The sequence below is a fragment of the Haemaphysalis longicornis genome, unplaced genomic scaffold, assembly GCF_048455015.1.
Source record: "Haemaphysalis longicornis isolate Haplotype H1 unplaced genomic scaffold, Haemaphysalis longicornis Haplotype H1 scaffold_3, whole genome shotgun sequence".
NCBI lineage: Eukaryota > Metazoa > Arthropoda > Arachnida > Ixodida > Ixodidae > Haemaphysalis > Haemaphysalis longicornis.
Genome location: NW_027526335.1, coordinates 77,864,993 through 77,889,698, shown reverse-complemented (window position 1 = coordinate 77,889,698; position 24,706 = coordinate 77,864,993). Strand labels below are relative to the sequence as shown.

The 24,706-nt window shown below is 46.7% G+C and overlaps 1 protein-coding gene across 6 annotated transcripts in view; it reads left to right on the top strand.

Annotated features, from left to right (window-relative positions):
* The first annotated feature begins 21,666 nt into the window (after positions 1 to 21,666).
* The window catches only part of LOC144174686 (uncharacterized), a 68,810-nt gene continuing 65,770 nt past the window's right edge, over positions 21,667 to 24,706 (top strand). For all 6 annotated transcript variants that reach the window (XM_077703500.1, XM_077703499.1, XM_077703498.1 and 3 more), the window contains exons 1-2: positions 21,667 to 21,894; positions 24,530 to 24,678. In XM_077703500.1, the coding sequence (XP_077559626.1) occupies positions 24,559 to 24,678 (120 nt within the window). In that variant the 5' untranslated portion in view covers positions 21,667 to 21,894; positions 24,530 to 24,558. The remainder of the gene's footprint in view (positions 21,895 to 24,529; positions 24,679 to 24,706) is intronic.

The window sequence follows — 24,706 nt, the reverse complement described above, 5'->3', positions numbered from 1 at the left end:
ATGTTGTGCTCTTCCAGCATTTATCATGCTGAGGCCGATTGAGGCACTGCTTGAGTGAGCTGAGCCCAGGGTCATCCATCGTTGCCCTAGTCACTTCCATGGTCATAGCACGAGGCATGCTGTGGGACACGACGAAGTTTACATACTCTTCAGCAACTGACTCCATGCGTCGAAACGGTTCTGTGAAGTTTACTGGGTGACGAGAGAGGTAGCCAGAAAGGTTGCTTGACCTCTGGTGTGTTGCACCCTAAATGTGTACTGTTGAATTCCGAGTGACAAACGCTCTAGACGTACTGACGGCAGAGACTGGGGGTTACTCAGAATGCCGACCAATTGGTCTGCCAGTACGCAGAATGCTGATCCGTGCAGGTAGATGTGGAAATGCTCAATTCCCCACAGCACTGCTAACATTTTTCTCTCGATTTGCGAGTAACGTGCCTCAACTGGAGAAAGGGCACGACTTCCATATGCTACTACTCTGGTTTCACCTCCGGATGTCTGCGTGAGGATGGCACCAAGGCCATGGGGAGCAGCATCAACAATGAGCGTGATGTCTTTCCTTAGGTCAAAGTAGGTAAGCGCTATGGCTTCAGACAGCTTTCTTTTCAGTTCGTCCACGGCGTTTTGCTGTTCGTCTCTCCAACACCGGTCTTCACCTTTGGCTGTGAGTTTCCTCAGTGGTTGAGTGAGGTGGGCCATGTTTGGTATGAACCAACCGGAGTAGGTTACAAGACCAAGGAGAGACTTCACTTCGCTGGCGCTGGAGGGTGGTGATGCATCCAGTATTGCAGATACCTTTGTGTGGTCTGGCTGTACGCCTTTGCTTGGAAATACATGCCCGATAAAGGTAAGCTACTGTTGGTAGAACCTGCACTTGTCATTCAATGTGAGACCACTCGCCAGTAAGCACTCCAGTGTAGCCTTCAACGCTTCGTCATGCTCCTCAGTCTTTCCATACACCAGGATGTCATCACTCACATTGAGCACGTTAGGGATGTTGGCTAATACCTGACGTATGGTGTCCTGGAAGACCTCGGCTGCTGCGTTGATGCCAAAGTTGAGTCGCTTGTATCGGAAGAGTCCCACATGCGTAGAGAAAGTGGTGATCACACGGGATGGTGCGTCAAGTTCTAGCTCGTGGTATCCATCTTTCAGATCGAGTTTGACTTTGAAGGATACAGTGAAGCCATTCAAAGCAACAAGGATGTCATCCACTGCTGGTGTGACATGTCTCTCACGCTGGATGGCCTCATTGGCACATCGCATGTCAACACACACTCGAATCTGGTGGGGGTCACGTGGCTTTGGGACTGCTACAATTGGAAATACCCAGGGTCCTTCAGCCCTTTCATGTCGAGGGACTGAAGGCGTTCAAGTTCTTCCAGGGGCTGCCGCATGGTGAAGGGGATGCGTCTGCGTGGTTGTGCTGCTGGTTGAACAGAGGGGTCAACATGAAGGTGCACCTGAAAGTCCCTGAGACAGCCAACACCTTGGAAGAGCTCTGGGTATGCCACTCTTGGGTCCAGCCTGATTGCTACCTCTTCTAGACTGTATGTGATCTGGACTAGTCCCAGACGAGATGCTGCAGAAAAGCTGATCAGTGGTGCACAATCTCCAGACACGACGTAGAGCGCTTCGTGGCTGCTGCGCTCCCTGTATGTCATGACAACGTCCAGCTTTCCGAGTAACGGTAACGGAGAACTAGCACCATAAGCAAACAGTCTCGTTGACGTTTTGGACAACGTCTCCTTACTCAAACGACTTTTCACGTAGTTCGAACTGACCATGGACACGGTAACACCAGTGTCAATCGTAAAACAGATGGGTTCGCCGTCGACGTTGATGTCCACCTGTGGAGACGTGGTCGCTGCTTGAGAGATGACTGAAGTCATAAACACTTGTTAATCACTGTCAGTGCCGCTGCCCCTCACGACTGCGTGTATGGTTTTGTGTGCAGAACGACACACGTGAGCAAAATGTCCGATTTTGTGTATGTATATGTATGCATGTATTGAACATTAGAAAGAAAGGAAGGTCCACCAGCAGGCGTAAATTGTCTCGCCTAGGGGCGGACACCGGAACGCCCGCTGGTGTAGGGACAGTAGGATGGGGAGGAAAGAGGACATGGTGATAGGAATAGGGATAGGAGAAAAAGTTAACATGGTACATATATAAAACACATACGGACGGAAAGGAAAGAAAAAAAGAGTTAAACAATGCTGCTGAGAAGGAATACATATAGATGGACAAAAACCACATACACTAAACGTGAAGGTACAAACCACAACGGTGTCACAGACATGTAAGGCAGAACTTCGGGAAAAAAGGAAGTCATACACAAAGACACAAGCCGCCTTAACAGCAGCACTCCACTACATGCTGGACGGTTAGCTGTCGTATTAGTGCAGTGCACTGTGCAGCCCCGAAGCGCGCAGGTATGCTCCCAGGGCCTCGAGCACGTGGTCCCGCTCCCTGGCACTGCCCGGGTGCCACAGCAGTTCAACCAGTGGCCGCACTATTTCAATCACGGCCAGCAGCTCCGCCCACCCTGCCGCAAACTTGGGACACTCGTACAGTACATGTGGCAGGGACTGGACGGGCGCTCGGCAGTGAGTGCAGGCGGTGCTGGCCACCCGCCCCAGTCGGTGTCCCCGCTCGGCCGCCCACGCGTCCCCCACGTGGAGGCGCAGGACGGCCGAGCGCAGTTCGCGCTGCTGGCGTGAGGCCCGCACCGGCGGCGGGCCAGCCGCGGGTCTGGATGCCTGGTCCGCAGGTGTCGCTGGATGAGCAGGCGGGCGTCGTCTGCGGCCGCCTGGGCCACATGTCCGAGGGAGGCAGCGCGTGGGCCCCGGCAGACAGCTCGTCCGCCCGCTCGTTGCCGTCCAGCCCGACGTGGGCTGGGACCCACAGCAGGTTCAGCCGAGTGCCCCGGTATAGTTCCTATAATATACTGGCCAGTATATTCTAGGCACTATAGCACCGGTCCGCCAGCTGCGCCGCCTTCTCCCGGATGTCCCGCACCCGCCAGGAGTGCGAGTCTCCGTCCCAGAGCCGCACCAGGTCCACCCGGGAGTCGCACATCAAGGCGCAGCGCTCGGGCAAGGGCCCCGTCTCCAGCAGCAGGTCCAGGCCCAGTCCGATGCCCACCAGTTCAGCGGTGGCCGAAGATGCAGCACAGGGCAGCCGCGCCTGCGCCGGGTGGCCTCCCCTAACACAGCGGCCGACATACATACATACATACATACATACATACATACATACATACATAAATAAATAAATAAATAAATAAATAAATAAATAAATAAATAAATAAATAAATAAATAAATAAATAAATAAATAATGGTCACAGGCGTCATCGTTGCTATATAACTGTTACTGGAGTGGTCAATCCCTCCTAGCAACTCATCATCAGTATGTCACATGCGAGTACCACACCATCTTCTTCATCTATCATCGTCGCGCCTTCACCAACTTTGCTTTTTGCAACGGCTTCCCGGCAAGGCTGCGTCGTCATTAAACGCGTCCTCGAAGCCCCCCGTATCCGAGTCTTGCAAAATAATAAAACAAATAAATAAATCTGTGTGTGCAGATATACGACGCATACGGATTTGATGATTATCATGAGACATCGATAGCGCCAGGGGAGGGGCGTAATGCTGCGTAACGTTGACAGCTGAAAGAAGTTTGGAGGACCATCGATACGTTTCGCAATCTGCTTCATGAATGGCGGGCTGCACCGTACACGTACTTCCGTCCCTATGGAAATGGGGGGTAGATCAATTTCTTGCCTCGTGGTACCGACGTCGTGGAACGCCTCGTGCTGCCTAGCAAGACAACGGGGACCGTAATTTCGGCAGCCCTATTATTACAGGCTCGGACATCCGCACCGAGAAGTTCCGAGGACGGCGTGCGACGCATGCAACCGCACGCTGCTAGCGACTGTCTTCGACGCCGTAGGTGAGGTGAATCTGTTTGAGCGCCTCTGACGCCGAATGGGGGAGCCCCGAACACCAGCTCAATATACACTAGGTCGACTAGCGCATAGTTATTGTATGAAGCTCTATGGACATAGCGCTCAGAATAGCCCTCGGAAGTGATATCAGAATCACGCATAAATCAATAAACTTCGACCTATGATCACCCCCTATTTCTGCCGTTCCCCCTTCCACGGAACATGTCGATTCCTAGACTGCCATCACCCGCATACAAATGTGGAAGCAGCACTAGACTTCTAAGCACCGGTGGAACATGGAGTTGCTATGTCCTACCGAATTAACAGGTGAACTGACCGTTACGGCAGACCCGGCCTGTCTGTCAGCATCATTGTCGTGGGTGAGAGGAAGCTCCGGAAAAAAAAGGGCAATGACGAAGATGAGCAAGCGGACCTGGATTTCTAATTTTTTTTTATTTATTTATACTGCAGCCTTGAGAGCCCTATCAGAAGGGAGTATACTCAGGAACAACTTAAAGGAGCCATGAAGACAAATTACAAGTTGGGTTTATTAGAAAGACTGCTTAGTCCCGATAACAATGATATCAAAATCATCGCAATCTTCGAACAAATAACGGAGATATTGAAGAAAACGTGTGAAGCAGTCGCGACCCCCTAGCCAATTTCCCGCCACTTTTCTATGACGTCACGGAACCTTGTTCGTGCGATTGGCGGCTGCCTAACTGACCTGTCGCGACGACACATGACTGGACGTCTGTAATGGGGCCTCTAGTTCCATTTGACCGCATCACTTGAATGCTAACGTACACGTCACTGTGGCGCAAAATTTGAAAGTTTTTAAATACTAGTTCTTGCTTTTTTTTGTTAAAAAAACATCTTTTGTGGCTCTAATGGAGCTGAGTGAGATACTGAATCCTAGTTCTTTCAAATTAAACAAAGTTGTATTTTCTCTTCATGGCTCCTTTAAGAACAATAGCTTATGTACGGTATCACGCCGCCAAAGCGACGGACCCGGATGTAAACGGGCGCGCGCGTTTTGAAAGGAGATCGCTATGAATGCGTGATATCGCCTGCCTTTTCTCAAGTAGTTTATTTGTCGTCACTGCAGTAGTTTAAAAGCACATTAAGTCCACAAAATCACGAAACGGCTCGTTCCATGTTCAAAATATTCCCAGTAACGCACTGCTTGCGCCGCGTGGAGTAACATCCGGCTGCGGCGATGAGGCACAGCGGCAACAGCGGCAACTTCCGTTGCCGCTGAGCCTCGGCTGTGCTTGATGGACAGACCGACGGTACGAAGAAGGAGCTGTTTGGGTTTGGTACCTGGTGTGATAGAGCTATCGCTCTATAATAAATGATATTTTGAAAGTTAGACCCTGCGAGAAATTGGGTTAGAGAGAGTGATGCGTTTTCCAGGTTGTAAGTAGGTTTTAATAGATACCACCATATTGACCCATGCTTACCGTTAAACGATTGGTGCAAGAACTTTGTCCGCAGATGCTTGTGTCACACCTCGAGCGTTTGAATGAACATGATCAGTTAACGTGAGTTCACTAACATTCTTTTCGGCGGTTATAGGAGTGTACAAATCGCACTGCCCTTTCTTGAATTCTCACGAGGTTATTAATGTTAGTTTTGGTATACGAATCCCAGGCTATAGACGCGCGTATTCAAATGAAGATCTGATGAGGGTAGTGCAGGCCAAATACTACACGCCGGGAAAATCGTTTCCAGGAATTCATGAATCGGTTGACATAATTTACTTAAAGCTGAAGCGCAGACTTAATTGTTATAAGTATTACAATGTTATTCCAACCATTATCAGTTGAGGGAATGAAGAGGTTCTTATTAAGGGGGCTCTCAGCACCAGCCGAGCCATGGCCTGCTGTTAAAAACCAGAGCCCCAGCTTCGTGACCACTAACTTTGCCTTACTACGCATAGAAACTTTAATGCGTAGCATTCTTTGCCGAGTACCCCCACAGGCAGGACCATGTAACGCCCTGCATTTCCACAAAAGGGCAGATATCCCGGAAGTTCCACCTGTAATCGTTATAATAGCGCAAATGGGGAGAACTGGTCGAAGAAAATTTTGGAAAGCTAAAAAATAACGAAAATATAAAAAGAACAATTGCGAAAAAAAAAGGCGAAAGGTGTAACGCCCTGCATTTCCACAATAATGCAGATATCACGAAAGTTGTACCTGTAATCGTTATATTAGCGTAAATGAGATAATTGGTTGAAAGAAATTTTTAAAAACTAAAAAAAAACAGAAAAATATAAACAAAAATACGGAAAATGGCGAACAGTGCAACGCCCTGCATTTCCACAATAATGCAGATTTCGAGAAAATTCCACCTGTAAATCGTTATAACAGCGCAAATGGAGATGATAGGCAAACGAAATTTCGAAAAAGTGAAAAAATAAGAAAACTATAAACAATTACGGAAAATGGCGAACAGTGTAACGCCCTGCATTTCCACAATAATGAAGATTTCGAGAAAATTCCACCTGTAAATCGTTATAACAGCGTAAATGGAGATAATTGGTAGAACGAAATTTTGAGAAACTCAAATATAAGAAAAATATAAAAAATTGCGCAAAATGGCAAACCGTATAAAGCCCTGCATTTCCACAATAATGCAGATTTTGTGGAAGAATTCTACCTGTAATCGCTATATTAGCGTAAATGATATAATTGGTTGAAAGAAATTTCGAAAAACTAAAAAACTAAGAAAAATATAAAAAAAATTACGGAAAATGGCGAACCTTGTAACGCCCTGCATTTCCAAAATATTGCAGATTTTGCGGAAGTTCTACCTGTAATGGTTACAATAGCGTAGGAGATGATTGGTCGGACAGGATTGAGAGAAACTAAAAAAATTGGCTGTGAAGAACTCACACTCAAGACAAGCGGCATAAAAATGCTAAGCATTAGAAGACAATTCTCTGAATTTCTGCGGAATTTTTTTTTCTCTCGTAAAAAAATCTGCGTTGAAACGGCGCGTGCCGTTCCATACAAGCTTTGAGAAAGGCCCCATTTTTCGCGATTCTTGTTTAATTCCCGGTTTTATTAAGGCGTAATCTTTACATGCCTCATGAGACGACGTTGGTGACCGTCCACAACGGTCGGTCCACAACGGTTGGTACCAAAAAGATTGGCGGGTCGCCGAGCGTGGGGAGAACAAGTGACGGCACGTGAGGAGAACAGGAGCTCCCCAGACACGGTGAACGCTGACTCTGGATTGGTGGCGTGAACTGAGGGTGACTGCGTTTACGTAATACAAAACAGACTAAGCCGTAAAGGTTCCTCAGAGCTTTTTAGCAGTTTTACGTTTCGGCAGGGGAGTACATCAGAGCCCGTACAGACTTAACGGCCCCGAAAAATTTCAATTCTTGAAAGTCGGTAAGCGGGGAACGGGGGGGGGGGGGGGGGGGGGGGGCGACGAAAGACGAAAATAACTCTGCCTGTTAACAAATAATGACTATATCATTGTTTTTGTGTTGATAAGCTACACACCAACCACACTGTACGTTGTCACCACGAAGATCAGCCATTTTGCAATTTCAATGGAGGAAAATTAACAAACCAGCGGAACGTTATTGTATTTTTAATTTCTGCGAATTTTTTGCTTTGGATTGTTTTATTGTGTTATGTTTGTGTTGCTCTTTCCTCCTTTCATCATTATTTGCCTTTACAATAGAACTGATATTTGTTTTACTGTTTTACTTGTATAAGACACTAGTCCTGTTCTTCGAGCCGCTTAGCGTCAACCCGTAAGAAATTGCGGGGATGTCAACATCGCAGTGGGGCTAAATCTGAGATGCCGTTAATTTTATTGAATAGTTTAACATCGCCCGGATAAATAAGGACTGATGGAAATTGAATAGCTGTCTAAACATCATTAACAAAAGAGAAAATAAGGCAAGGGTGATCACAATAATAGTGGGATAATATTCATAAAACAATGGCGTAATGCTGCTTCTGCGTATACACCGTCTCGTTGTGCCGAACTGCTGTGAGGCTTTCGTAGATAACGTCGAGATTTGGGGAAAGGTGCACCGAAACTTGGGCGCCTTCTGATCACGGAGGCCGATGGCGACGCTGTTGCGGATAAGCTCGTCGGTGTCGCGCTGACGCGGAGTGATCGACCGACTCACTGTCCTGCCGAGCTCGCTTCTTGAAACCTGTTCGAAGAGGACGTTCCTTCGAGTTACGAAGTTAGTGGGCAAGCTGTTTGACAACGACCTCTCACGTTCTCATTTCCTCGGCCGCATACAGGTGGAGGTGTTGCATACCCCTCGAGCTTGAAGTCCCATTAGCGTGTCTACGCGCAGCTTGTCGAATCTGGGGCGCAAAGTGCGCTGGCAGTGGCAGTGCGATACAAATGGAATCTCATTACCTATGACGGCCAGTCGATTTGTGGGACGAATGCGAGTGGCTCGGGCGGAGCTGGCCGTTAAATTTGGGTCTGCGAACTTCACCGACGCACCTATGTAATGAGCGAGGTGGGCGAGTTCGCTTTTCTCGTGAAAAAAAAAAGTGTGCAAATCCACCGACAGAACTCAGAAGAGGGGCTACGCATTTGGTAAAGTAAATCTCTTCAACGCCCCTTTGAAGTCGATGATAGCACTAGGTTGGCTTCCTGATGCCATTGAACGCCTGTAAGAGTTTCGGTAGAATAAACCGCGCTCTGAATGCAGAAATTGTCTTGGCCATTTTCTTTTATACCTTTCTAACAGTATTTTCTACAATCTTCATTTCTCCTTGACCCTTATCTCCTCGTCTATGTGAAGCGTAGCTACTCTGGCATTTTCCCCTCAACCCTGCAACGCTTCCTACGCTCTGATGCGTTCTTCCCTTCCTCCTCTCGATACGCCTGGAAACAAACAAAAAAAAAGTTAGCAGTTAGCTGCGATTGGTCTAGTTATCATGTTCATAACTACGGACAGATTAAACTCATAACTACGGACAGCAGTACTAAGGACGTCGAGAAGAACCATTGGTTGCCTATAGACAATGACACTAATACAACGGGTGAATACTGCGAAATAATGTTCGGTGCGACAGCTAAATTACCCGGATATATTTTTTACGCGTTCACTGAGTCACCGACCTGCGACAGCAGTGTCACTTTTTTTTTCTCTTGTGCTTGGGAAGTGGCATAATTACTGATTCAGCGGCCTGCCGCCACTACGCCGAGTCGTATCCCCCGTCCTCGTCATTCTGCAGCAATCGCCCTCCCTCCGAATCCCACATCATCTGGCCGCCGGGGCAGGCGCCCTGAAGAAGAATGAGGCAGCTCATACCGCAGCCCGCGAGCGTATATACCGGACGTCCTGCGTATAAGCCTCGTCACCACCACCGGAACGCGACCTGCCCATACACATGTATGCAAAGACTTTCTACAGCACTATCGCCTCACACGGCGTACCCTACCCACCCCTCCCCCACGAAATACTTACGACGGAACGGGGTACGAAATATCGCCGCATACAAACTTACACGTACCCCTGGTCCGCCTTCCTCCACGCTAGCCACCATCCTCCTGCCCCGCTTATGGTTAAGAGATCCAAAGATCCAATAATCACGTAGCAGCCGAGTCAAGAGATTCAATAAGTACGATGTCCAATGTGGGTCAACAGGTTCAAAGAGTGAGAACATCCAACGAGTCACAAGGTCCAAAGGGAGTCAAAACATCCAACGAGTCAAAAGGTGAAAAAATTCATAAATCGTGGTAGAAGGTCCAACGAGCTATGCTAACTTTCAGAGCCGTGACTATACACATAAAAGTTATGGACCACGTCGTTTCATTGTATTTTTAGTGTTGTTTTGACTCTCATATCTGAACTTTCACTTCTACATGAAAAAGCTGTGCACTTGGTGCTCCGAATTAAGCCGTGGCTAATATCGAACTTGTTTTTATTTTTATTATTTTTTCAGGTTCTTTTAATTTTCTCGTCTACTGTCATTGGATACTATTACACTCGAATGATATTGTAGTTATTGCTTGGTTATTATCAATTTAAGGCGGCTTTATCATTACATAATGAAACAAATGCGTGTAGCCATATAGCTGGGGCAGATGTTCCTTTTTCTTCTTCGTTTATTATTGCGTACGCACACATGCAGAAACAAACAAGTGTTGGATTCATGGTTTGTTGTGGTCAAATACTTTTATTCTGCATGGTTCAAGAATGACACCCTCCCCCCTTACGGGGTGGCCACATGGTGCTTTGAAAATCTGGCTGCCGTCGCCGGATCATTAAAGATTTCTCTCACTGTCTCTTACTGCGCCATATGGAGCCCGAACGAGGCAGCTCTGTCCAGGTAGTTTATTATGTGTAGAAACTTTATAATCATTATCAGGGCACCAATGAGATTATCATCATCGGTGCCTGTCGTCACGTGAGCAGCTCTGGCTCGATCGAGCTGCTTCGTCTTTCTCCATCCGCCATCTTGTGAATAGAACCACCATCATATCACCGGGACGTCTCGGCCCTCGGTCTCTCCTCTTATTTCATATGGTGCCGAAACCCGGGAAGAAGGCCCTCTGCGATTCGGAGTCATCCGAAATTTGGCTTATTAGAAGGAGGACGGACCCCTTGATACCGACGACGGATCGGTGTGATGGCCTGAACCGGTGCTGGTACCCAAAAGTGATTGAGGCGATGTGCGAACTCAACGACGACGGATCCTCGCCTCCGACGATTTCCCTCAATGGGCAGCGATTCCAAAAAAAAAAAAACGGTGAGGGGAGTGCCGCAGCGCATCGCGGAACGAAAGACGTGCTTCGTCTGCAACACGATCTGAGTTTTGATATGTCTGGGATGCACGTTCAGAAACTGAAGACAAAAAGGGAAACAGAGAGGATATTTGCTCGAGAACCATGCAGAGACGGAAAAGCAACTTTGGAGTTGACCGTAAAGACAAGGGAGGTGTGCGATGTGTTGAAGGAATTTATGCGCCAGTTGCGAAGAACAGAATTTATATTGAGATTGCTGAATCAAGAGATCGAACCGTTTATTGACACAGACTCCCTGGATGAAGAATATGCCACCAATGTAGAATATCAAGATGAAATCACTCATGTTATGATCCGTATCTACTATGAATTAAAATACAAAAGGTGCGACACCACAAAACCGAGCCAGATCGACGAGATAATAAAGTCCTCTACAAACTTCAATGAGTTTTATACACTGACAGAAGAATTATATGACGCACTTTATGTGAAGCATTTCCAATAAGCCTCTGCGATAGAGACTTTGCATGTGCCACAGTTCCTACCGCAAGCACAGCGTGACAATGCGACAACTTCGTTGGCTGCGCGTGATCTTCAGACAGAAGACGCCTTGATATTCTGTGCCTTCCAAGAGACCGCCGACATTACCATGAGCAAGACTCCCTTGGCGTCACCGCAAGCTACGGATCGGGAGTGTTACGAAACTGACATCTCGGATGTACCACCTGGAAAGCTAAAAGGGCAAGATGAGACGCAAGTGTTGTCAACTAAAATACAATCGATGGACGACGCCGAAGAGCGGAATATTGACCTTTTTGAGAGACGTCCCAAGAAGATTGCCGTTACACGCATCGTACAACACAGCCGAAGAGTTTGCGATAAGCCCCCTTTTACGAAACGGAATGCATCGCACAATGACAGTTCAACTAGGAAATTGCGAACGTCCAGAAAGAAGCACGAAGGAGCCAAGAAGCTGTTTTCCGGCCGAGATTTATATAAAATGGTTGTGTACATATCCGAGTTCAGAGGCGTCGAAGGTAAACTTCGAATTTCCGCCTGGCTGCGTCGTCTGCACCGACACTACCGGCATGTGCTCAGAAGACGTCCCTTGCTGTAGCTTCTCCTTCGTATTGCCTCAGAGTATCTGACAAGGACTCAGTTAAGACACCTACCAGACGCGGACGGACCACGGCTTCTTTGTGAGCGGTGAAGATGTAGAAACTTTATAATCATTATCAGGGCACCAATGAGATTATCATCATCGGTGCCTGTCGTCACGTGAGCAGCTCTGGCTCGAGCTGCTTCGTCTTTCTTCATCCGCCATCTTGTAAATAGAACCACCATCATATCACCGGGACGTCTCGGCCCTGGGTCTTTCCTCTTATTTTATATTATGTCCTGGTGGGTCGGCGCAGTTGCCGCGGAATAGGATGAGAAAAGGATCATTTCGTCTTGCAGTTTCGCGTTTTTAGGGAACTCCGGCGGAAGGTAGCAAGGCCATGGGATCCCTCAAAAGCGCCGGAATCCTGTTCTGAGACGAGAACTGGGTAACCTGCAGGAACTGAATGAACTCAGCCAAAGTTGGGGGAAAATTTCTGTGAAGACTTATGCCAGCCTTCCACCATGTTAGTAGTGCGAGGGCCTTGTGCACCGAAGTCCTCAGTGTCTTTCACGGTTGGAGAGCCAAAAACCGTCCATGTAGTTGGCGAACTGTTGCTTGATGTGATGAGATATTTCCCAAATTCCAAACGGATTTCATCTGGCACGAACGGTAGGTAACGCACCTTTCTAAGCCTGCACTGAACAGCCTGTACCAGCACGTTGTTCTTGCACAGGCTCCGCAGACCGAGCTCCTCGCGTTTGGTGTTAAGCGCCGTCGCAAAGTGAAAAGCGCAACCACGAACCTGGAGAACAAAATTGCATTGAATAAATTTAATGGTGATACCCATGACGTCATTCTGACATTTATAACTGGTTGGTGCTGCGGCCCGTGTATATATACTCCAAAATACTTGCTTTGGAAGCACTAATTTCGCTCGTACAATGTAGGTAGCGCTTTTAACGCCTCCTAAAACATGAAGCATGAGCTTGGTAATAATCTATTGATGCGTTATAAGCTCCTTCAAAGATCTGGAAAATTATTCAAATGTCTTGCGCGCTCGCTCGCGTGCGTGCGTGCGTGCGTGCGTGCGTGTGTGTGTGTGCGCGTGTGCGCGCGTGCGTGCGTGCGCGTGTGTGTGTGTGTGTGTGTGTGTGTGTGTGTGCGTGCGCGTGCGTGTATCCAAGGCGTGTCCCCGTTCTGATGGGGGTGCTGCAGAGAGGTGAAGGATCACTTTCCGATTGGACAGCATCGTTTGGGGGCACTTCGTGACGTAGGTAACTACGAAACGGCGGGTAGATAAAAAGGCCATGCTGCCGCTCGAATTGGAACGTGTTCTCAACTTGATTCTCACACTGACTTGTAAACACGTTATAAATAAGAAAGTTCGGCTTGTGCGAAGCTGCACTCTTTTCCCTCAGAAGGCACGACAGCGACCGGCCCTGGTACCGGACCGGCATAAAGCGCTCGCTACGGTATGTACCGTTCTTCACAATTATTATTAGTTCGGTAGGCCTGTTTAGTCTTGCTCTTTTGGAAATAGAAAAGTCGTCACTCGTACATGGTAAACCACACACGTACTGGGCCCGTTAGCGCCGTTTGTGAACTAACCAAGTTAGAAAGAGGAAGCAGTGCGTAACAAAAACATTCTTTCACGCGGTTATAGAAAAAAAGCAAGGTTTTTTTTTTCTGGAGCGAAACTCGGATTTTAATAAGCTTAAAATTTGTGAAATATATCAAAATTAAAAAAAAAGTGGCCTCGTAACTAATCACTCCGTTGCAAATGTCGACGAAAGACGATAGTCGTCTGGCGCCCCTGCCAAGTAAATGCCTCCCTTCTCTTTCCCGCTCTCCCTCTTGTTGTTCCTCTCCCGTCTGGCTCCTCCCAAGATAAACACGCAAGCGGTTTGCTCAGTCAATTTAAATTGACCGCGTTCCACTGCTGCAGGCCGAATGCCTCGATGCCAGCGCTGCCGTACGGTGGAGGCGCGCGTGAATCGAAGCACCCTACTCCACGAACATAAAAACTACCTTGTGGAACCTTTCGTTACTGCTGCCATTTAATTTCTTAAAATGCCGCTAGGAGAACCGCGGGCGACCGCTTTTGTATTTTCCTGGACGTATTGAAAGTGTTTTATTCCGGGCTACACAAAGATTTTCGTGAGGTCATCACCGTCACGGAAGTGACGCCAGTACAACGAAGCAAGCGGCCTGTAAAGGGTGCACCCCTGCACACACCGTCTTCTTGCGGAGAAGCAACCTTTAGTACTAAAGCGCAAGTTACACTTAGGTTTGTTCGTTTTCGGGTTTTATATTTTAACACGAAAGTGCTTTATGTCGGGATATACCAAGATTTCACTAACGCCATATCCGTCACGGAAATGACGCCAGTACACCTTTGCCGAAGCGAGCCGCCAGCAGGACGTCGCTCGCCAAGCACGCCCGCAATGAATGAATGAATGAATTTATTGTCAAGAAAAAGGAAAGGAAAGACCACCAGCAGGCGTAAATTGTCACACCTAGGGGTGGACACCGGAACGCCTGCTGGTGTGGGGGTTGGGGCAGAGGATGAAAGATTCATGGAGAGGAGAGACAGATGATAGAGGTGACATGTTTATAGAACACAGGGGAGAGAGGGGCATATTTACAAGTTGCCGCCCCCAAATCATGTTCAGCTGCAGATTTCGCTGCACATTTCACTTTCGTGTTTAACTTATTGACAGAGGAATCAACCAGTTTTTTTTAATAAAGGGAAGGTGAAGCGGATTTAGAATTAAAAGAAAAATTGTCTAGCAGCAAGTACACATTGAATAGTTCCCGTGTACGAAATATTTTCGCAATACATCCAATAGAAGCGGCGCAATGCGCAAACAAAAGTAGCCCGGTGCCCCGCCCCCAGCTCACCGTGCGACGCCGGAAGACCGAAGAGCGCGGGCGAAAGCCGGTTGAAAAACGTCATACCTGGACTTCCGGCCGGATCAGCCGCCTCTGCCATGCTCTTTTCGCCGTGTTTCCTTGTGAATGATACTTGTCGTGGTTGGGGTTGATAGCACTTATATGTACAATTTTCGTGTTCAAAAAGTATGCACGAACGCCAAACGAGGCATACGTTACCATGCCGTATTCCTAAGCAGGATAATGCACACCGGGATGTTTGATAACATACGGAAGCGACAACCGAGATGGCTGTGCTTGATGACAGAGAATATACTACACTACGTTAGATACTTTGTAAAACGCTCCAAAGCTTTTCTCTCTTTTTTTTTTTTTGATGACGTGAATGTTCACATTAGATTCTAGATTTAGGAAGGATGGGGAATACTGCTGTACTTTGACCGGGGGTGTTTCGTTCCGTTCCATAAATAGACACATTTGTTCAGGAAATACTTGTTTCGTTAAACGCATCGGTTTTCTTTCCCTATGGGCTTACAACAGTGTTTAAAAACCCAATTTCTGGCGAAACTAAAACAAGGGGCCAATCTTGATAAACGTTCTCTCCAGGTTAAGAGGTAAAATGTATTCCTACAAAGTAACAGAACCAAGACCACCACATTACTTATTTTGCAAGTATACATGCCACGATAAGGTCATATTTGTCTGGAGTGAAAAAAACACCGCTCCGAACCACCACCGTGCCATAATTTGTTGACTGCGGGGGCCTAATTCTTTGCCCAAGATTCCGTGTGCCTGCATATTATAACCTGGCAAGCACTTGTTGCCGCTGAACCTCAAATGTGCGCCAATAATAGTCGTTGATATATATTACGACGAGACTAAAAAAATTAGGAGCGAAGAGTAAATATATACGCCCTTTGTCCGACTAGCGCGGTAAATGCTTAAATCTAGAAATGCTGAAGCAGGCCAACGATTCATTATCACAAACGTTTGGTGATTGTTACCTAAAGTAAGGTAACTACAACGTAACTGCCTTGTCCGACTGGTCTGTTAATTATAACGAGGGGGCCGTAATATTGTAGCAGAATGCGCAACGCACACGCAAAAATCAAGCCCTACTACAGCCGATAATGCTACGGAGGCACCAGTATGCTACAGTGTTTTCAGAATAAATGCATGTCAAGCAGTAAAACGCCACTCATCGAAGTGCAGCTAGCGATTGCGGAGGCGCCTCAGCGCCGCTGCCCAAATGACGCGCGCGCGCGCGTGCGTGTGTGTGTGTGGGTTTTTGTATCGGGATGAGTAACGGGGCTGGGGTGGGCGACAACGAGCAAAGGAAATTCGGAAGCAGAGTCCACTTGTTGGTTTATGCGTGTACCGGCAACATATGTCTCGTATATACGTTTACAGAGCATGAACGCTATTTTTTCGCGCAGTGCACACGTATGTGCTTTTCGCAGGTAGATTGTTTATAAAACGCCGCTTAATCTTCGGCATAAATGGTTTCGTATATAGGAGCAAACAGTTCAGGCAGTAACTAATATTAACATAAGAAATAGAAACCCCCTATGCTGGTTGCCTAATTCATAAATATTTTTACGGAACCCTCTAGCCGACGCCACAGTCACTGCTTTGGGATTCTCAGTCGTGTAAAGCAAATTTAAGCTCCAAGATAATCGAACCAACAGCACGGGAAGTTATAAAATAAACTTGCAATCATGTGCGAACATTAAACTGCAAGCTAAATTGCCGAAAAGGCAAGCGCCGCTGCCGTGCGATCGTTCCCAATGCTTCTGACAAGCCGCGCGGCCGAAGGGTGTCCTCCTTTGACGTCATGACGGGCGCAACCAATCAGGGGCGTCAAAAGACGAAAAGCGCGCGTCTTTCAAACAGGACCGCGCGTTTTGCAAGATAAATGCCGGTTGGACTCATGCACGCTAAAGTTCAATGTGATATTCGGAGTCAGCGCGCAAGAAACTATATAAACGTGCCTCTAACTCAATTTTTTTGGAAAGCGCTTCAGCTTCCCTCAGGGCTGGTGAAGAGCTTTTCAAAAAAATTTTGTTGGGGGCATTACATTATGGTTTTCCTGATGCTGAATTCGAAAAAACATGTTTATTTTATGTGTAAATACACCCAAACCATCTTTTTTCGTCAAAACAAACGACCCATGGCCGCGGGCACGGTGAGAGCCCTGGCTGCCTTTCGCGATTGGCTGGCGGCAGATGACGTCATATTCGGAAGTGCCGGCGCTGCGGGGACCGCACGGACTGAAGATACCATTCTGTTCCCGTTCAGATACGGGCTAGAAGGTCATCTGGTGAATGGAGGGATCACACAATCTTTCCTTAGTATAGGAGAGCCTGAGGGAAGTATAAACAAAACAGGTTCGCTCGCGGCGAGCTTTAGAAAGGGGTTCTCCCCCTACGACTCATGGCCGACTTGTTTCTCGGGTGCAGGGAAGTTGCGCAGATATTGGTTCACCGCTTTCACTACCAGCGCTAGCCACAATTCCTAGCACAATTTTTCAACCCACCATCATCCCCATCCTCGAATGTGGAGCTTTGTTTTTACATTTGGACAGGCGGCAACAAGCTCTGTGCAGCGGCCTGCGATGCGCACAGGCAGCGCGGCCGCCGCCGGTCGCCGCGTCGCGCAGAGGTGCTGGTGCCGGGTCGCTGGTCGGCCAGTCAGCGGAACGTGGCATTGCTGCACATACGCATGTTTTAGAATAGGGGAGTTGAACGTTCGTCGCCCCCCAAAAGGTAGAGGAACCCAAGCGCAGCACGCTGGTCCCCGACGAGCTTTAGAACGCCTCCCTAACAGCTCCAGCCGGCTCAGTTTGCACGGATCGGCGGTGATTGTAGGAACTTTAGGTTTAGCACCAAGGGAGATAGTTGGTCGCCGCTATCTCTACGATTGCGAATGACTATCCACAGTTTTTCACCACATTATCATCCCCTTTCTGGCATGTGGAACCTTATTCCTACGTTGATAGTCATTCTAGAGATCGGTGCTGCGCTCATTCTTGCGCGCAGGTAACGCCATCCATCAGCCTCTCGGCGCATCTCTTGCTCGGGCAGGCCCGTCGACGAGCCTCCGCGACTGGTCGGCGCTCCGCATCGCGATACAAATTCGATCACCTCTTTCGAAATCACCTTGGATGACAATCCCTAGCACAATTTTTTACCACACTATCATCCTCTCTTGCACGTTTACCTTGCTTTTCGCGGCGGCCTTGATTCTGGACGGCGGCGAAGAGCGGTCGCTGCCGCGGCATGTGTGGTGCGAGCCGTTTCGTGCGCCGTACGGGCACGGGCATGCACGACCGGCGAGTGTGCAGAGCGCTTCCGAGCGCAGAAAACGCTTCATGCTTTCAGCTTGCTTGATTTCTTCTTAAAATCTAGCTATTCAGCTAAGCTGCCGTCACAGCCAACAACGCGTTGATCGAGAAAACGAGCAAGAAGTTCGGGAAGCCCAGAGCGCTGTGGTCCCACATATTTTCTAGTTCTCTTATAATAATGGACCAGAAACTTGGGGTACCTCCGTATTTGTTTGAGCCCGTCGCTTCGCGTATGAAGCACAGAGCAGGCGACGACACGGCCGGCCCCGCGACTACTCTTGAAGGCAATGTAGTAGCCACGGGCGCTCGGGTAGGAAATCTCTGGTATTTAGGAGTCGCTTTAGGGAATCACACAGTAGCATTACAGTTAAAAAATCGACGCGGAAGTAACTTAAGACAATGATAATTAATAAAGTGCAGATTACACGACTGCTTAATTCGGAACTTCGCCCAGAAAATCGGACACAGCGAAGCGGCGGCGCACGTCGCTGGCCGTCTTCCGAATATGACGCTACTTCCGGTCGCTGCCTCTCAGTTTCTCGCTCTTCCGGCAGTGCGGCAGGAAGCAGTGGGCGGGGCGTAGGGTCAACTTTAACGATGAATACCGCTGTCTCCAAGCTAAAAATGACCAAAAAAACTTTACAGGCACAAACTGACCAATGTAATAATTGTAAAAATTAGAGTTTTGCCCGGTTTTAAAAGTGCTTCAGTAGCCCTTTAAGAACCCTTCATTTCGAATCCGATAAAGCGTTGTTTGCGCTGTAGCAGGCGTCTGAAATATTTTAAATTTGCACCGTGCCTGACGCATTACCCCTAATTCCCAGAAATTTTTATACTCGCCTTAATATCCCCCTATACGACTACAGTTCAGTGAAACGAAACTGTTTTTATAACGTAAAAGCAATAGTAATGCTCCACTAGTGTTCCGCAAGTTTCCACTCCAGAGAAGACCAACCATTACCACCAAATATTTTTATTTGCTAATTAACTGAAGTGAAGGCAAAACAAAACAGCCACGCTTCAGTTTTCCCGATGTCAAAGAACACCTTATTACGTCAAAATAGTTAAAATAATTGTACGCATTGCCCTAACTTTAAAAAAAGAGAAGAGACATTCAGGTGGCGTTCTAAATGATGTTGCCAAAATCTTTGAATGTTTCCAAATGAATCTTTTTTACAAAGCTCGATCTTGTTTCCTTTCGCATAACTGCAGGCTATCATAAGAATATTTTTGCTGCTATTTTACACCATCCGCTAACGCGGGATTTTCTAATGACCTGCTTGACGCACTATACGCATTTTAGTCAAGAGTTCGACGAAAGTTCGTCTGGTCAGGTATCATGATGAGAACGAAGATGCGGTCACTGACCAATGACCAAACACAGTTAGTGTGATCAAGCCGCATCTTCGTCCTATACGTATTTTATTACAAAATTTTCTAATGGTGCCATGTTTGTTTTTGCCAATTTTAATTTCCCCCACATTACCTGGAAATCCTCTACGACTGGGACAACGCTATCGGAATCCTCTACTTTCCGATCATTATGCGCCTTCTTTTACTTAAGACAAGCGACTACCCAGCTAAACAGGACGATATCTTCATCTGTATGTTCGACCTAATACTAAGTGTCCAGACATTGTTTCAAATATTAGCCTCATGCCTGACATTAGCGATCTCTGTATTGTTTGTATCGCCTTTGTCCCGCTGAATGTGCCATCTCGTCCAACAAACCAAAAACAATTTGCCACTATAGAAAAGCCACTTTTGCTGCTACTGACAACCCGATTCATAAATAAATGTATGTTTGGTTGACGAAAACTGGTACATGTTTAAAGCAGTTCTTGTATATTCCAGAAAAGATCATTTTAATGAACCGTAGTTCGCATTGGTTTAATGCAATAATTAGCGCTCTAAAAACCAACACAAACGGCTTTTCTGCAAGGGTAAATATTCAGGTAATCCACAAGCCTGGATCCTTCAGAAAAAAAAAAAAAAGAAAAACGAGTATTCATGAAGAAAAAAAACATTAAAAGAAGCAAAGCATGCTCACTTTAGCATCACTCTTCCTTCATTATTGCCAAAATATCCCCGAAATTTCTGCATCGTGGTTAACTATATCGAACGCTCGTATTATGTATTGTGTATTCCAAAGCCCTCGCTTTAAATAAAATCTGCAAAGTTCTTGTTCATTTCTATGCAGATACGTCTTTTGTTGTTATTTCAACAAAACAAAATAAGTGGGTAAACTTAATTTAGAAAATAAAGGAAAATAAAATAAATAAAATAAAGAAATAAAATAAACAAAATAAAGTAAATTATTGTAATATCAAATCGAATAGTGGCAATTGTGCTGATTTGTTCTGATTATTGCTGACATTTTGTATGAGAGGGGGGTGACAAATTTGCTGGGGCCCCGGGTGCAAGGTTAGCCAGAAACGCCACTGCTCACACCCCACATCATGAGAAAATGGATTGTTCACCCGGCAAGATCTCCACCTCCTTACTGCCCCTGTTGTAAAACGTCCGGGTTCACCACCCTCAACCACTTAATCAACGCTTTGCCACGTGATGCCTCTTAAGACGGCCCCCTCTCGAAGACCCTAATTTTTTTCACAGCCCTCGGGATGTTCGGCCTAGAAAGTGGTCTCTCAACATAAGTGTAAAACGGAGCCTACCCCGGTCGTAATAGTTGACTTGACTTGACTCATATGATCAACCCTAGCCTGGCTCTGCTGACGGCAGTGATCTTTTCTATGGCGTTCAAGGACCCACCATTTGGGCTACTCGGCTACACCTCCCTGCCTCTTCCCGTATTTTGGTCGCATGGCCTTCCCTTTAAAATAAAGGATTACAACAACAACAATCCTTCAATCCCTATTTCCCCATTTCCTACGTGTAGGGTAGCCAACCAGACTCTTCTCTGGTTAAATTGCCTCCTGTGCTGTCTGATCGTTTCTTTCTACTCGCTTTCAAAATAACCAATAAAGTTATGTCGCTGGTATTTGGAGCATATTAAGTAACGCGTAAAATTCGGTATTTGTGTTAAGTTTGAGCGCGAATGACCGAACCGATTAGACAAGGCATACTTTTTGAAATGCTCATAACACCGTTTGAACACCGTGTATGTGTGGGGGTTTGAATGCGAACAACGAAGTGAGCTTCTGCAGAAAAAAATATATATATTTTAATTTTCGTTAGAACCCTGCAATATTTCATTTAATTTGCAAACAAACCGCGAAGCTGTTTAGCATTTAAATCCCCCCAAACATGGAGCAATTCCCCGAGAAAAAAAATTAATGACTCCGCGTTATGGAGTATTTTTTGCAAAAAGTGACACAAAAAATTCTCTAGGGAAACAAAAAGTTATTATACACTATAATTTTGTACAGTGAAGGTGTTTTTCGCACACCGTGAACTGCAACAGCCATGCGGGCGCACCAACGCAACACAATGACGAGACTGAAGAAACCGAAACCAAAACAGTTTAAATTTCATAGTGACTAATTATAAAACATAAATGTTTATGAATATATAAGTGCTATTGCGGCAGTATTTAGTATTAGCTGCGTGATAAACGTTTATTTTTTTAATTCAGTGCATAGTTTATCGTACGAAACTGGCCCTCTTGGCTAAAATTGAGAGCTAAAAGAAACATGATCCGGATTTCGCTTGATGCCTGCTGTCTGACCGCTGCACCCTCGAAAATGAAGCGGAGTCTTTTGTCTTTTCACACATGAATTCCGCGTTAAAGACTGGCCTCCATGATTAGGAGTGGCACTGGGGCTTCGATCCTAACCACAGCGCGGGCGCTGCCGGCCTGACGGGCACCCGCTTCCCACCATCTAGCCGGCCTCCACTCGGTGCGTAAATAATCAACGTCGCACAAATTTATCCCTTTTACGTAACCGCACCAGACGACGCAGCTTGGGGCTTAAGGACTGTTTGTGTTTTCTTTTGCGAAGTCAGTTTGTCTGTCTGATCTATACAAGCTTTCCCGTGTAATGTCGTTTTGGTAGTGCGCACTATCAGACACAGTCGCCGGCGCTTTCCTGGCGCCGATCTGTATCGCCATGTCTTCGCGTGTCATTAGTTCACAGTATACAAACTGGCGAAACGAATCGGTAATCCCGCATAACTTCTGTAAGTAGAACATCTTTTCACGATCGCCCCGCGCCAAGCCGCAAAGGTCGCGTACTCGTCCGGGATTTTTTTTTTGGCACAGTCTTTCCCATTCTATGTGTCGATCGCCTGGAAGATAGGCACCGTATCTACAAGTAACGATGTCCGTGTTTAAAATTTGCCAGCGCAAAAGAGCTTTGAAAGCTTCGCCTCTTCATCGCTATGACCTGTTGCCGCTACATGCTGGGTGCAGGCTATAAGTCGCGGTCATGATGGTGACTGGGTTACCGTATCTGTCATCTGTCATCGTGCGCAAATACCTGTGCTCTAGTTGCGATAGTTACATACTGTAGGTGTTCTTTCCGGTTCATGCGCACTTGTCGAATGAAGTTACTGCATCGTATTTAAAGGTCGTTAGGCAGGGAGAAGTGTGATCGGCAAATCACCTCCTACGGAAATAGGCGTTGTCGCTAGTAGACCGCTAGTGAGGAATGAGGTTCGGCCTGCTTCGCGCAAGGAAACACGTTAGAGTAGTGAAAACAGCTTTTTCCTTGCTATTGTACCCGCAATAGACAAACTTGGACTATTGAAGGCAGGCGTAAATGTGGCGTTGATGAGGAAGGCAGCTTTGTTTTCTGCATTTCTAGGCACTGTTAGAGCAAACGTAGGCTACTTATATCTATCTAATTTAATTCTTTTGAAGACGTCCGGCCCTAATTTGCAAGCACTTGCCTTACAGGAAGCTGCTGATATTATAATTTATAACTATTGTACATTGTAATCTTTGGGAACTAACATGCCTTCGACAAACTGCTCCTGCAAGTGTATTCATCCCTCTGCGTACAGTTTTGTGATTTTTCTCTAAAGCTGTTGATTTGTTACAGAATTACTGTGAACATAAGTGATGGGCATAGTACCGTACAATTAGACTTGGTGAAGTGATATGACTTTTTTTTGTGAGTTACGTTATGAGTAACTCACATGCTATTAATTAGGCATAAACAAGCTATTGGACCATTGGTACTACACATTCACTGAGAAACTGGTGCACTTTGCAGTGGCTGTGCAGCTTGTGTTTTATGCACAGTTCAACAAAGGTTTAGCGATAGCACTCCTAGCCACTCGTTTGGCAAGGAGAAAGCATCCAGACATTGTTTTCTGTGGGGAGTACAGAGATATTCAATGCCAGTTGTGAGAAAGAACCGTGCAATCAAAGTGTCTTGATTGAAAGCCCAATACAGTGCCAGCTGGGCATTGCTGGAAACAATCTGTCAATGCTACATCATGGAATAATTCGGTGGTATCAATGTGCAGTGCTATAAATAAAGCAGTAAAGCCAATCAATCGCTCACTGAAATATTGCGAGCAACTGCAGAACGCACCAGTTGCACAGCAATGCCTTCTTATGGATCGCTCGGGAAAGAATGCCATGGCAGTGTTGCTGTAGAACAGGGATGTTTCGGCTTATCAAATCCGTGGCGGCCAAGTCCAAAGGAGAGCATGCTGAGGAAGCGGCAACCTCATCTGTCACTTATTGGCAGCCAACGTAGTAAAATCTACTGCCTTGGAACAGTTTTTTATGTAAGCCGTTTTCTGGTCTGTATTCAAAAGTAAAACAGTGAAAACAGGCAATCTTACAAGTGGTGCTTTGTGGGGAAATTTTTTATCCTGGTCAAGGTTACTTCCTGTACAGTCTTTTCTTCCATCAATGGCTGAAAAAATATTGTTTAAAAATCCAGCCACTCTTTGGTGTAATTGTGTGTTTGTGTTAGGTTTTAGGAGGTAGTCCCACAGAAGGTGGTCCTGGGTAGAAAGGGTAAGGCAGTGGAGACACGGTCGGACGAGTGTCTGATGTGCTTCGGAATAAGTGGAGTTGAGTGGGTGCGTGTACGTAGGTTTGTGCCTGTTGAATGAATTTGTCTTTTTTTTTATTTTTGTCTGCTCAAAGCAGTTCTGAGCAGCTCCAGGCAGCTTCGTATTTTATGTGCCCATAGAACGTCTGTGGCGGGAGCAGTTTTGGGCTGCTTGCAGTTGCTCAGAGATGCTCTGAGCAGACAAAATAAAGAGACCTGATGTTTGCTCACGGCATGTTAGCCCGGTGTGGAGAGGGAAGCGCTTATGTCGGCTATGGTGGGTAGTGGAGGGTGAGGGCATCATCAGAGGTCTGGAGAAGAGTTTAGAGGGCAAGCTGACGAGTGCATTGAGCATTGCTGTGATGAAGTTGTCATTGCCACTGATCAAATGTTACCATCAGGCCATGGTTTGCTTCGCTTGTCTTGTCTCGACGCAGCAATGTTATATAATATCTGGCACTCCTTTTGTTTTTTTGTCTTTCGCTCCCATTATGTTACTTTACTCTCTGACTTTCACTTTAAGGGCGTATTCGAGGTCGTTCCCGCTGAGACATGCAACGACGAAACACCGACGCCGACCAGGCCAGGCGGAATGCAAGGGCAGACCGAGCTTCTCCGAGCACTGCCTCTGTCGGCAGCGCGTCATCAGCCAGCAAGAACACCAACAGGGTTGTAAGTTCTTGTATTTATTTATATCTGC